At 38.4% G+C, this 14,764-nt stretch overlaps 1 protein-coding gene across 2 annotated transcripts in view; it reads right to left on the bottom strand.

Annotated features, from left to right (window-relative positions):
- SRBD1 (S1 RNA binding domain 1) overlaps positions 1-14,764 on the bottom strand; it is a 230,276-nt gene that overhangs the window by 156,899 nt on the left and 58,613 nt on the right. For both annotated transcript variants that reach the window (XM_017862740.1, XM_017862741.1), the window contains exons 11-14: positions 13,406-13,513; positions 10,555-10,712; positions 6,977-7,067; positions 6,185-6,292 (exon numbers count right to left, since the gene is read on the bottom strand). In XM_017862740.1, the coding sequence (XP_017718229.1) occupies positions 6,185-6,292; positions 6,977-7,067; positions 10,555-10,712; positions 13,406-13,513 (465 nt within the window). The remainder of the gene's footprint in view (positions 1-6,184; positions 6,293-6,976; positions 7,068-10,554; positions 10,713-13,405; positions 13,514-14,764) is intronic.

Raw genomic sequence — 14,764 nt, forward strand, 5'->3', positions numbered from 1 at the left:
AAAACAGAAAGCAAAACTATACCAAAAAATTGATAAATTGGACTTTCTCAAAACTAAAATTTTTGCTATTCAAAAGATCCTGTTTAAAAAAAAGTGAAAAGCCACAGACTGGGAAAAAATGTTTACAAAACATACATCTGACAAAGGGCTTAATTCAGAATAAACAAAAAATGCTTATGCAATAATCACAAGGAAAACAATCCATTTTTTTAAATGCGAAGATTTGAACAGACACCTCACCAAAGAAGATACATGGATGGCAAATAAGCAAATGAAGATGCTCATGATCATTAATCACTAGGAAAATGCAGATTAAAACCACAATGAGATATCACTACATATCCACTAGGGCAGCTAAATTTAAAAGGCTGACCATACCAAGCACTGACCATAACTTCATAATTCCATTGAGGATATGGAGAAACTAGTGTTACGGAATCCTTAGGGTGTCACTTTTCCAGCCAGACACCTCTGTGGCCAGTGGCGCCTTTGTCCGAGTTTTGCTCAAGCCCCCCGGGCTCATTCCACTCACTCAAGCTGGCAGGCTGTGCTTCGCTGGTGCTACTGGCCCAGATCTCACCCTGCCAAGGGCGAGCCAGGCGTAGTGTGGTGAGCAGTGTGTGAGTGAACACAGGGTCTGGCCACTGTGCACAGGTAGGCGTGCCAGCTGCGGCAGGGCAGGTGGTACCATGCAAGGCTGTGGCTGGACGAGATGTATCACACACAACAACCACTGCAGACACCCACATCTGGACAAGGGGAACGCAGTGGTGCTTGGAAGGTGGGAGATGCCAGGAACCACAGGGTCCCAAAGAGGGTGTCATAGCCCTGGTTTAGGGAGCACCTAGGTCTGGGCTCCCCAAAGGGTTGCAGCTAGCTCTTTTCTCCTTCTCAAGGTCTGCAACGTGGCAGGCAACGTGGCAACGTACAGTTCTTTCAGATCCACCATTTGGTGGGACTAGAGTTCCTGTCCCATGTCCAAGAAGAATGAGTTATGTGGCCAACTGGAGGGTGAGCAAGGCGGAGAGGAACTTCATTGAGTGACAGAACCGCTCTCAGAAGACCCAAAGTGGATAGACCCTTTCCGCAGGCAGGTTGTCCCAGTGAGTATCTAGCTCTCAGCAGAGAGGAGACTCATAGTGGGTAGCCCCTTTCTGCAAGCAGGTTATCCCAATGAGCGTCCAGCTCTCAGTGGAGAGAAGATGGGCAGTGGGTAACCCCACTCTGCAGGCAGGTCTCCTGACAAGTGTCCAGCTCTCAGCAGAGAGCAGACCCAAAGTGGGTAGCTCCTTCTCACAGCTGGTAGTCCCAACATCTGTGTCAGTCTGGCTGAGTCCAGGGTTTTTTGGGCTCAGAAGGGAGGAAATGCATGCTGATTGGTCCATGGGTGGCCACGGGCACTGGAAAAAGTACCATAAGTTCTTACTCCAGGCCACAGACTCCACCCAGAAATGGTAGCCCGGCCTCCAGGCTTCACGTAGGCCCTGGCTTGGAGGTGGGGGTTTCACTGAGACCTGCCCCTTACCGCCCAGGAATGTCTGCCTCCCACCATCAACCTGCATCCACAGTGCCTAGGCTGTTTGTGCCAGGGGACACCTGTAGGCCTGTGCCAAGCTGCCCTTAGCCATCACCCCACCCCAGCCTCACTCCTGTGTTTGTTGGTGCCCAAAGTCCTGAACAGGCTGAGGCAGGAGGGGCTGGTGTCAGCACTGCCCCAAGTGCATGCACACCTGTCCAGGTCGCAACAGTGCCCAGGCTCAGCCACAGCTTTGCTCTGTACTGGAGCAGGTACTGGGAGCAGGGAGAGACCAGGGAGCTGGAGCAGGCGCTTCCAAGCCCGCAGGGGCAACGCAAGCCTCTGAGAGCACAAGGATGCCCAGGTCCAGAGTTGCAGCTGGGCAGCTGCAACTGCACCCAGGAGCATGGGGCTTCTGCCCCACTAACCTGGTAGGAGGTGGGGCGCCCATCATCTACGGAGCATGCAATCCCAGCCACAACTCCCCTGCTGCAGCCAGTGTCTTCCCAGCAGCTGCTCCAGATGGGCCGCCACTGCCACTACTAGAATTCTGATACATTGCTGGTGGGAAAGTAAGATAGTACAACCATCTTGGGAAAAAGCTTGACAGTTTCTTAAGTTAAACATATACCATATACCACACAACACAGACTTTCCACACCTAGTTATTTACCTAAGAGAAATGACAGCATATATCCATACAGACTTGTAAACGAACGTTCATGCTGCTTTACTGGTAGTAGCAAAAAACTAGCAACAACTTTAATATCCATCAACAGGTGATTGAACAATCGTGATACAGCCAAACAATGAATACTGTTCGGTAATAAAAAGAACCACTGGTTTCTGCAACAACGAGGATGAAATCTCAAAGTAATCATGCTCCATGAAAGAAGCTAGCAAAAGATTATACACTGTATGATTCCACTATGTATAAATCTAAAAAACACAAACTAATGTATAACTACAAAAGCAAAATAAGTGCCTACTATATGTCAAAAGATTGAAAATTGCAAACCATTCTAGCATATACTTTTAACAAATGACCCATAAAACTGTAGAATTTTTCATGAACATTTCAACTTCAACTATCACAACTCAGTATGTGATAACTGAGACTTAGTAGCATGGTTACATTCTGCAACTTAACTCCAGTTTAACTTTTTGCTCCTTTGGTAATTTGAATTGGTAGCTTTGGATGGCTTGCCCCATAATATGTGTAAGTATCATGATTCGTAAGGTATTTTAAGGGTAGGGAAAGAAATGAATGCGAGAAAAGATAGATGAATGGGTCAGGTTTCATGGGGTTTATGAATCAGGATACACAGCATGGCATTTGTTAACCTATGGTAGCATGTCGAGGCAAAGAATGTTGGAAGCAACAGATAAGAGGAAATGTGCTGGTAGATATGGCTGGAAAAGGATGAGTGGCTGACAAGATTATAGAAATACCTATCAGATTATCTGTTCAGAAGGTATTAAAAATGACTGCCAGAGAAAGCCTGGAGATTTCAATTTCAATGTAACTTCAAAGTGTAAGATGAGAAAACATACTTTTCTCAAATAGGCACTTTGAATTGGCAAAATGATAACAAAATGAAATTAACCAGCTGATTTCTCTAAAGCACTTGCTATAAATTCCAATTAGATATTTGCGTCATTTAAAAACTTCAAAAGCACATAATATTAGCAAAGAAATGCAAAAAGTACTTTAAAAGACTAATACACTATAAGTAGAGTTAAATCAGAACTGCAAAATTGGTTCAACTGTAGAAAATAGCTACTATAATTTACCACACGGGTAGATTTTAAAACCCCACATAATTATAGCAGAAAGGAGAAAACAGATAATAGGAGAAAGACTACCATCCAAAGCAAGTCTTAAATTGCAACAAAATGGGGCTCTTCTGAAAGAAAACGCCTAATGGAGACTATATTAATAAAAGTGCAAAGAAGGGACCAAAGATCCTGGCCAACATGGTGAAAACCCATCTCTACTAAAAACTATAAAAAATTAGCCAGGCGAGGTGGTGGGCACCTGTAGTCCCAGCTACTCGGGAGGCTGAGGCAGGAGAATGGTGTAAACCTGGGAGGCGGAGCTTGCAGCGAGCCGAGATCGTGCCACTGCACGATCGTGCCACTGCACTCCCGGCCTTGGTGGCACACGAGACTCCCGTCTCCAAAAAAAAAAAAAGGATTTTTTTTTTTTTTTTTTTTTGAGACGGAGTCCTCGCTCTGTCGCCCAGGCGGGAGTGCAGTGGCCCGATCTCGCTCACTGCAAGCTCCACCTCCGGGATTTATGCCATTCTCCTGCTCAGCCTACCGAGTAGCTGGGAACTACATAGGCGCCCGCCACCTCGCCCGGCTAGTTTTTTTGGTATTTTTTTTTAGTAGAGACGGGGTTTCACCGTGGTTAGCAGGATGGTCCCTTCGATCTCCTGAACCTCGTGATGCGCCGTCTTCGGCCCTCCCCAAAGTACTGGGATTACAGGCTTGAGCCACCGCCGCCCGGCCAAGAAATTTTTTTGTATATTAATGGGGTCTCCCTAATGTCAAAGATTGCCTACACTTAACATATTTACTAAAACAGACTTAAAATAGGAGATACATAACACATTCCATTTTAAATCTTCACAATGGTCAACGGTGCTAACAGGTAAGTAACATTTCCACAGAAGAAGATGCTAAAGCTAACAGAGGATTAAAAATATATGGCTAATCAGAGGCAGTAGGTGGCAGGCCCAAACCTAGGTCTGTCTCTATAGTCCACATACTTCACATCATACCACAGCACCTATTGGGAGGCTCAACTAAAATGGTATCTAATTCATATCCATTAATAAGACTGAACATCTCATGATACCACGATACATAGATTTATTATTTTACAAAAGTGTGATAGACATTATTACTATCCAGTGATAGATTTTACTATCATCCTTATTGCATCAAGGTGAAAATGAACTTTATGTAGGTTTATTAATTTGCATAAGAAAACACTGCCTCTAATTTCACAGCACTTTTAAATACATATAATTTATATTTGTAATAAAAGTACATATATAAACAAACACTCATAAAAAAATATTGTTTATTAAAGCCTTAGTGTTTTGTTGTAATTTATGTTATCTCACTTTTAATACTGTTAAAAAACCTGTAAGGTAGATATTCTTTTCCCCATTTTAAAAATGAAGGAAAGTGAAGCTAAGAAAGGCTAAGTAACTCTTCAAAACCTGCGTAACTAGTAAATGATTAAAACAAAAGATGAACCCAGATTTGTCTGACCCCACAATTCATCCTTTCCTTTCTAATACTACATACTGCCTAAAGTTCAATGAAGTGATATTCTATAAGCAAATGCAGAGAAAACTGAAGATATCTTCACTACTTAATATTTTTTATGATTTGAAAGCTGTATTTATAACCACTACAAATGTATGCAAGATATTTACATGAAATTAACGTGAACGGGTTAAAAACAATCAGAGAAGGTACCTGAAATAAACTGAACCAGCTACATTAGTGCTTGTATTAGTTTCTCAAAAGGACTGGGTGCACATTTGCAGTTCCCAGAATAGGGAAGATCCATAGTATTTCCCAGGCCAACTTAAATTATAACAAGAGAAAGAGGGAAAAATTCTGCAGTGGATGTTTCAATCTGTTTCCTTCTTGAATCATGATCCCATGGCACCTATCGTTTGTTCCTGACCTTCTCTTACTCCCCTTGTTACCCTGAGTTTGTTTTCCTGACTGACTCTGACTACACTCTTGGCGCTCTCGACTATACTAACTGCCTGGCCCTTCTCTTTTGGCCTATTTACACAAATCCTAGAATTCTTCCTGTGTTAGGTTTTACTTTGTTAGTTTGTTGATCCTATCAGCCACCTACTCATCAGTCGACTATTCTTTTAGTTATTAGTTTTCTCACTAGCAGTGGGAGATAGCTCTTGAGCACTTTCTGTTAAATATCAGCCATTATAACTACCCTCTCTCCTAGAATTAAATCCTTTAAGACTTAATATTCTACTATAGTTTGGAAAAGGTAGACATGACTATTGAGATTCAAAGAGCAAGTAGGGAAACAATGGTGAAAGAAAGCAGAACTACTACAGATGCAGGGACAAGACTAGAGAAATTGGGTCTCTAATCCAAAGCTATTCACAAGTTATCTGTATGGCTATATGAAACAAAAGTTTGTGCCCAAGGGATAAATGATGAAAGAATACTGGAAATACTTTTTAATTCATAATACCTACCTTGGCTCTCAGTTCTGAAGGGTAATGATTCATAGGCTTCAAAGCTTTGGGAGAAGAAGGCTAAGTTATTCACAGTCTACTAGCTGCTAGCCTGGTACATCATTCTACTTATTATTCAATAGTTAACTAGAACCCTCACACAATGTATAGCCTAGAAAATCCGATGAAACTGAGCCCTAATGTGCTGCTTCTGTAAGAGGTTTCTGGACTCTGTCCTGCTCTAATCATTCCTATCTCAAATGTCTCCAAGACTCAGACACTTTACATTATCCTGCAAACTTCTCATGAACACCAAGAGGTGATCTGGAGGGCAAAGAAGTACATCTTAAAAAGAGAAGGGAAGATTCATCACAAAAGGAACTTTAAAGTTCCCATGCTTCTCCAAGAAAAGAGACATACGTAACAGCCTTACCAGTAAACAACATCCAGTGGTGCAAAATAATTCTTCATTATCAGGTCAGCAAAGTAAGCTTCTGTTTCTCGGCAGGCAGTTCCATTTCCAATCACCACTGTGCTGCAGCTTCAAGTCAGAAAGAGAATGACAAACTGAATTTCCAGGCATGCTTTGAAATCAACCAGAGAAAATGTACAGAATGCACAAATACTATTATATGATGCTCTTATTCTCTCATATATACAAGCAACCTGTCCACTGTTGCACCAGAGAAACACAGACTTATATAGAATAAAAGACACTGCCCTGCATTTGGTATAGGAGGCAGCAAAGACGTATTTTACTGTCACACTATCTCAAAAAAGTCAGCTTTCTTCACATCGAGAAGGAACCAAAATTAGACATGATTAAGTCAACTCTGCAGCAATCTAAGCCACAATAAAATACTATGATTAAATTATATAATACATTGTCAATTTCTGAAACTTCTAACTGCAACCACATCTATTCCTCAGATGGAAAGAAGGGAGGGAGGAAGGGAGGGAGGCAGAAAACTGGAACAGAAGAATGAAATGCTCACATCTGCCCATATTACCTCCTTTATTTGTGAAGGTGGCAAAGGAAGGGTGCAGCGTTTCTCAAGTTTCCACATGCAGAGTTCTCCAGCAATTTGCCCCAGCACTGTTTTACATGGTTCCTTCTCTCTCACAAAGGCACCTCCCTTAATCCCTCCCTCCAAATTAGGGGCTTCAAAGGTATCTCTGGTTGGCTGAGCCACTGAAATATTCAAAAGATTACTTATTTTCATACTTGAAATTCAGTAAAAGCCTCTTTATTTTCTCTGCCTCTCGGAAGCCTTGTCCACAATGCAAGTAAACCACATCAGTGTGAAGTATCTGACCTTTAAAAAATGAAAAGAACAAGCCATTTTACAAGAAATTACAAAGTGAAACACATCAATGATTTTATTAAGCAGTAACAGAAAAGAAGACTGGCTTGTTTTTTAAAATGAATTCTGAATTATTCATATTCACTAAATCAGATTCTTCCTAATCACTCTGAAGTACTGCTCCTTCCAATGTCACAGGCTTCTGTTTGCTACACAAAACTACTATTAATTGGAGAATATGCTAGGATATCTAAAAGAAAAATGGCTTTCACTAACATCTAACATTAATAGTAGTAAAAGCAAACATTAACTGAACTGTTAGTATATGTCAGACACTGTTATGATACTATCCTACTTCTTTTTTTTTGGTTGTAGATATATGACTTTATTTACCTTGTGCATGTTTAAGACTTATGAGCTTTTCTATATTACATTACACAGAAAATATTTTATTTTAATTAAAATATTTATTTTAACAATTAAATTTAAAATAATTAAAATTATTTTGATTAAACATATTTTAAAATTTGAGGATAACTACCTAAAGAATAAAAATGAACTAAGAGACTAACTTAGAAGTTAGGAAAAGAACAGCAAAATAATCCCAAAGAAAGCAGAAGAGAGAAAATGTTGCAGTTTAAAGCAAAAATTAACAGAAAAAATACAATAGAAAAGATCAACAAAGTTTAGTTACAAATCACTTAAGACAAAAACTTACTTTTAGCAATACCAATCAAGTAAAAGAAAGGATAGAAGATACAAATACAGTAATTATATTAGGAATAAAAAGAAGATATAACTACAGATTGAGCACAGGTTAAAAGATATCTACTATTATAAACAATTTTATATTAAATTATGAAAACAGATAATTAGAAATATCTTACCAAAACAGCTTAAGAATATAGATGTGTTTGTGACGTTTTTTAAAAAATTATCCTATAAGCAATACAATAACTGAAAACTGATCTAACAACATACCCAAAAGAAAGAATCATAACCAAGTTCCGTTAATCTAAGGAAAGTGTGACTTGACATTTTTTTAAAAATCCAGTAATATAATTCATCACAGCAACACAGTAACGGACAAAATATGTCCATATGATATTTTAACAGATGCAAAAAAGAAAAAAAAAAAAAAAAAAAAAACACTGATAAAATATATTTCCCACTGGCTGTAAGATGAACAGCATAAAAGACAACTAAGGATAACAAAACAAAAGTCATGACTATATCTAGAACATAGATAAAATATCCCCACAAACCCCCCCCCAAAAAAGCAGGTGGGAACAACGTACTGACAAGACACCTATGCATCAGCATCTGCATGGAAGGAAGCAGAAAGAAACAATGGAGTATCTGATGGAACTGAGAACAGGAGAATTCCAAAAATGTCAAAGGCTACTTCCCTGGAAATCACAGCAGTCAGTTTGAGAACGGGAGCTGAAACTGAGGTTCAGTACAAAGGGTGCCCAGTAGTTCTGAGAGGATTAGAAAACACTGATCCCTATGAACTCTTGAAACTAACTAGTAGAAGATACCTTTCAAGACAAAAAAATTCCACACTGAGGAAAAACAATTGGTAATCACATCCAAACTGAGCAAAGTAAAGATAGTAAGAGCAAAGGAAAAAGAAAGCCCAGATAAAGGAAAGCAACAGAGAAGCAGATTCCAGAAAGTATAAACTGTCTCTCAATCCACACAAAATTTTTTCTTTTAATGATTTGGAAAAAACAGAAGAGAAAATTTTAGAGCCATACAGTGAGAACAGTTTGCCTGACCCAGCCTCTACTAAAAGTTCAGGCAAACTAATGTATAAGACTAAGCAAAAGAAATGCATGATAGTCAAATTCTACATAGAATGATTTTTTTAAAACAAAAAAATTTTTAAAGGAGTAATATAATGTCCTTACAGAAAGATGTGCCTAATGTATGAGAACAATCTTCTTAAAAAGAAACATTACAGAAAATAAGAGTAAAGTAAATCTGGCTCATGCCTGTAATTCCAGCACTTTGGAAGGCCAAGGCAGGCGATAGCTTGAGCTCAGGATTTCAAGACCAGCCTGGGCAACATGATGAAACTTTGTCTCTACTAAAAACACACACACACACAAAAAAGCCAAGCATGGTGGTGCGTGCCAGCTACTCATGAGGCTGAGGTGGGAGGATAGCTTCAGCACAGGAAGCAGAGGCTGCAATGAGCTGAGATCGCGCCACTGCGCTCCAGCCTGGGTAACAGAGCAAGACCCTGACTCAGTAAAAATTAAATATATAAAAGAATAACATAAGTCAAACTTAGAAAATCTCAGAAATTAGATGAGATAAACTGGGAATTAATTAGAGATGAAAGAAAAAAAATTTCAGAAATGAAAATCTAAACTAAAAAAATAAAAATAGTAAATGCTAACAGAAAATAAAACAAGAAGTTAAAAGATCAAAAAATTAGAAATAAAGAAGTTTATAGGGAGCTATAACCTATTTTTTAAAGTATCAAATGGAAATTCTAAAACTGAAAAACCAATCACTTGAACTCAGTAGATGGTTTTAGTAACAAATCAGACATAGCTGAATAGAGGATTAATTAACTTAGATGATCAACAGAAAATAAACAAAAAGGAGAGAAGAAACTGAAAGGTATAATACGTATATAATTGGAGTTCCAGAAAGAGATGCTAGGAGCTCCACAAATCCTAAGTGGAATTCATGCAAAAAAGAAAAGACAAGAAAACCCACACATACACACACACTGAAGCACATCATAAGAAAACTGAAAAACACAAAGAGAAAATCTTAGCAGCCAGAGGAAAAAGGCATATGACCTTCAAAGGAACAATAGTAAGTTTGGCTGACTTCTCAACAAAATTATAGTAGTCAAAACAAAAAAATGACATATTGAAAATACTGAAAGTACTGCCAATCTTGAATTCTACACCAAGCAAAAAATATTCTTCAAAAATGAAGGCAAAACAGAGATGTTTTCAGACAAACTAAAACTAAGACAATGTGTCTCATTAAAAGTAATAGCATAGAGTTCTTTAGGCAGAAAGAAAATAATCTTAAATGGAAGCACAGAAATGCAAAAGAAATGAATATCAGTGAAAATGTAAGTAAATAGGAAAAAAATACTGACTGGGCAAAACAATAAAAATGTCTTTTGGTATTCAAAATATATACAGAATTAAAGTGCATCATATACAAATGCATCACAATAATAGAATCTGATGGGAATTAATAGAGTTCAAGTTTGAGCCTAATTAATCCTCAATATCTCTACTGAGGCATAGGAAGCATATAAATGATAGTTGTATATTGACGGGTTTGATGAACAAATGAGAGAAAAATGAAGTTTGATTATCTGGTTCCCAATACCCCCATATGTGAGAAAACCACTTTCTAAGTCTTAAAGATTAACATTATTTCCAAATCCTCATGAAATGTATGAAGTGAAACTTATAACCAACCAAACAACTTTTATATGGAAAACTGCAAGACAACTTACTGGTAGGAGAAATTATCGCTAATTTGCAACCATGTTTATAACCAGGATCCACTCCCATTAAGGTGCGCCCTGGAACAGGGCTTGTTAAAAGGAGCTGACGAAGGTTCCGTCCAAACATCATTACTGATTCCTTCTCTGCATCTGATGTTAGTTTGGCTCTTTAGAAATAGAAGAAAAGGTTTTTCATTCACCCAAATTTTCTTTCAGAAAAGGAGCATTCATTTGTACAATTATTTCTCAAAGGATAATTTATTATAACAATATAACTTAAGAGAAAATATACAAAATTATATTGACTCTATTTTCACTAATCACAGTAATATATGATAGCACAAGCAATTCTGAAGCAAGTCTTGTAAGTTTATCATACCTACATTACCTCTCTATCTGCTCTCTACTGTATATAAAACCCATGCTTATAAATATGTGTATATGTGAGAAAGACAGTGTACACACATTTGAATGTCACATGGGATGGAAACAAAAGTAGGGACAGTGGGCAGGGAGAAAATACCCCAGACAATGGAAACAGCGTATGTAAAGGCTCACGGCTCATTATAGAAACAGCAAGTAATTTCGTATGCTAAAGTAAAATGAAACAGCGAGACAGAAGTAGAGGCAAGAAAAAAACAGATCACAAAGGGTCATGCATGTTCTTCTCAAGAGCTTGGATTCTATCCTGGAGACAAACAAGATCAGCTGAAAGAAGTATACAAGCATGAAATCATGAGATGAGAATTTTGAAAGGGCGATTTGTAATATGCACCGGAAAAGACAAGACAGAAGACCAAGATCATCTATGACGCTTCTTCAGTAATCCAGACAAAAAATGATGCCCTCAATTAAAAGTCACCATGGAGATAAAGGGGAGGAAAAATTCAAGTTACAATAAAAGATGGCAAAACAGATAGCACTTTGTAACTGACAATGTAGAACTGATGACAGAGGTAGATGTGAAAAATGACACATGGATGAATGATCATGACAGTCACGGGAATAAGATATGCAGAAGTAGGCTATGCATAGTATACAGTCAACCAAATTAAGTGACTGCAAAATAAAATAGTCTAAAAAACAAACCAAGTGGGAGTCTCCTCCTCTTTAATTGTTATTCAGGTAAGTATTCCTATCAGGAGGCACATCTGTAGATAATACCTGCAAACTAACTTATAAACTGATATAAGTTATATTACTTTACGGGCATTTTAGAAAAAGAAAAAGAGGCCGGGCGCGGTGGCTCAAGCCTGTAATCCCAGCACTTTGGGAGGCCGAGACGGGCGGATCACGAGGTCAGGAGATCGAGACCATCCTGGCTAACACAGTGAAACCCCGTCTCTACTAAAATACAAAAAACTAGCCGGGCGAGGTGGCGGGCGCCTGTAGTCCCAGCTACTCGGGAGGCTGAGGCAGGAGAATGGCGTAAACCCGGGAGGCGGAGCTTGCAGTGAGCTGAGATCCGGCCACTGCACTCCAGCCTGGGGACACAGCAAGACTCCGTCTCAAAAAAAAAAAAAAGAAAAGAAAGTACTCTTGCTTATCTACTGCTAATAGAACTCAGAAAAGGTTTATACATTAAATGATCCCACATCAAACTGTTTACATTAAACCTTAATGAAATTATTCCACATGCAGTGAAGTTACTCAAATCAAAAATATATGCGAAAAATGTCAAAAGTGCCACTAGACATAAGCAACATGAGAAAACAATAAAAGAAAACATACAAAAGAAATTGATATTCTAAATAACAAATTTTCCTTCAGGAAGAACCAAATTCCTAATTTTTACAGTGTATACCCTAGCTCTCAAAAGCAAGAGATGTTAGACAGCTTGAAGTGAAATACAATTCTAAAAGGAACAATATTTTTAGGCTACATCTAGGCTAAAATGGATGTAACAAGAGATTAAATGACTTTGGTAAAAATAAATTGGACAACAGGACTATGTGTCTTTTTTAATAGTACCTGCTCACTCTCTGCTCTGAACCAATCTTAATTCAATGGTCAAGTCCAGCAAGAGAGAAACAAGCCCTACATAGGCTGCTAAAAATTCTAGAGAGGTTAGAGGGATGGCTACAAAACTACAGTTCTCAAGTCGCCCTTGCTGAAACTTACAAATAAATGAGAATGAAGACAATCTATAATACTTTGGAAGTTATGTATTAGGGAATGTCTAGTTTCTAAAGATTGAGTACAAAAACAAGGGTTACAGAGAAGTAAGAAAGAGTTTTGCCTCCCTACATTTCTTTTCTTTCATCTTCTGTCCTCTAAACAATTCTAAACCCCACCTCTTTTGCAGTTTTCATCTTTATTACTTAGTCCTTCTATTAGTCCATTCACATTGCCATTTTAATAATCTCCTAATATTTATCATTGATGATAATTTTTCATCCAAATAACTCCCATTTGGAGTTAAAAACAAAGTAATTGACTCATCATGTACCCTACCGATATTTCCTTATGCTTTCTTTGGCTCTCTTACCTCTAAAAACTGCCTCCAACTAACTTCTCCATTAACTTCTCAGTTCGCTTCTTCCAAGCCAAATTTCTAATCAATAAAACCACTTGTTTAGCTTGGTTGTCAAATTGCAAGACTAGTATCACAGGATTTCAAGGGGTGCACATTAAGTGGTCAAGATTTGAAAAATGTATCATAATTAAGAACTATTTTTATGATCTATGCATGTGAAAGCACCTACAGATTGAAATCAAGCCTTAACTTTAACACTTTGTGATGCAGACTAAATTTTTTCAATTGGTTAATCAATCAACATATATTTGCTACACACTGTAGTGGGACTAGTACCATATAATAATAAGCAGTACACAAAATTAAACAAGACAAGATATATACCTGAATTCTCTACAGAGAAGAGGATAAATAAGGCGTTTAAAGGAATCGTTCAGTGAATCACGTAAGATCTTCATTAACTCTGGCCTTGCAAAGCCACGTGGTCTCCACCTGCAAAACAGAAAAGCCCACACTAAAATTGATGTGACAATAAATAAGGCCATAAAAGGGCTCCCAAAAAGAAGGGAGGTGGAATACAGAAGGGGGTAAAACCCTATTGAAGTCAAAGTAACATAATCCGTGAGGAAAGGCTGTGGTATCTGGAAATTATTACTATGACATCTGGAGTTTTTATTTTAAAAATCCTAGTAACTATCTATGGTCAGATATAAAACAAGGAAAAAACTTCCTCTTCAGTAAAGGGTCTCCAAAGCATTATTAATAATGGCCAAAATCTTAAGATACAAGAAAGGTACCAAAAAATTACTACAACACTGCTACAGACTGAATTGTGTCCCTCCCCAGATCCATACCTTGAAGATGGGGCCTTTGGGGGATAATCAGGTTTAGACGAAATCATAAGGGTGGGGATCTCATGATAGAATTAGTGCCCTGATAAGAAGAGGTAACAGAGAGCTTGCTCGCTCTCTCTCTCTTTCTCAACCATGTGAGGACACAGGAAGAACGCAGCTGTCTACAAACCAGGAGGGAAGCCCTCACCAGAAAATGAATCAGCTGGCATTTTGATCTTGGACTTCTCAGCCTCCAGAAGTATGAGAAAACAAATTTCTCTTGTTGAAGCCACATAGTCTATGGTATTTTGTTATGGTAGTCCAAGCTAAGACAGCTACTGTATCCTTTTTTTTCTCCTTTCTTTGTCTTTTTCTGAGAGTTAAAGTAGACTGAGCAAAGCAGAAATTCTGTTTTAACCCTTGCCTCTTGCCATTTTTGAGTAGCACTTAATCTATTGCTCAGGCCACAGCGCTCTACCAGGCAGCATCTGCATATGTAATGAGGAATATAAATGCCACAGAACCAATTGTTAATGGACACTGGAGAAAGAATAGAAGAGAAAAAGCACAAGCTAAAAGGACAAATGTAGCCTCACTGAAATTGTCCCTATAAACCTTATAAAATTAATCAGGAAAGACGGGAGGGCTAGAAATGAAAAGAAACCAAGCTGGTAGCACATTCAACATTAATCATGAGGTCAGCTCACTCTCTGACCTGCTTCCTCATAGTTGTTTGGTGCCTACTGTCCTAGAATTACACAGACCCTATTACTAGATTATAGCTTCCCTTAACTGCTCTATAGGTAACAACTTGAACATTATGAAATGTTAAGTTTTCCATTTGAATACTCTTTCAGGTCCTGTGTACCAAAGAAACCACTGACATCAGCTAGTATGAAAGACCCACCAC

The sequence above is a fragment of the Rhinopithecus bieti genome, unplaced genomic scaffold (assembly GCF_001698545.2).
Source record: "Rhinopithecus bieti isolate Rb0 unplaced genomic scaffold, ASM169854v2 scaffold_61117, whole genome shotgun sequence".
In the NCBI taxonomy this organism is placed as follows: Eukaryota; Metazoa; Chordata; class Mammalia; order Primates; family Cercopithecidae; genus Rhinopithecus; species Rhinopithecus bieti.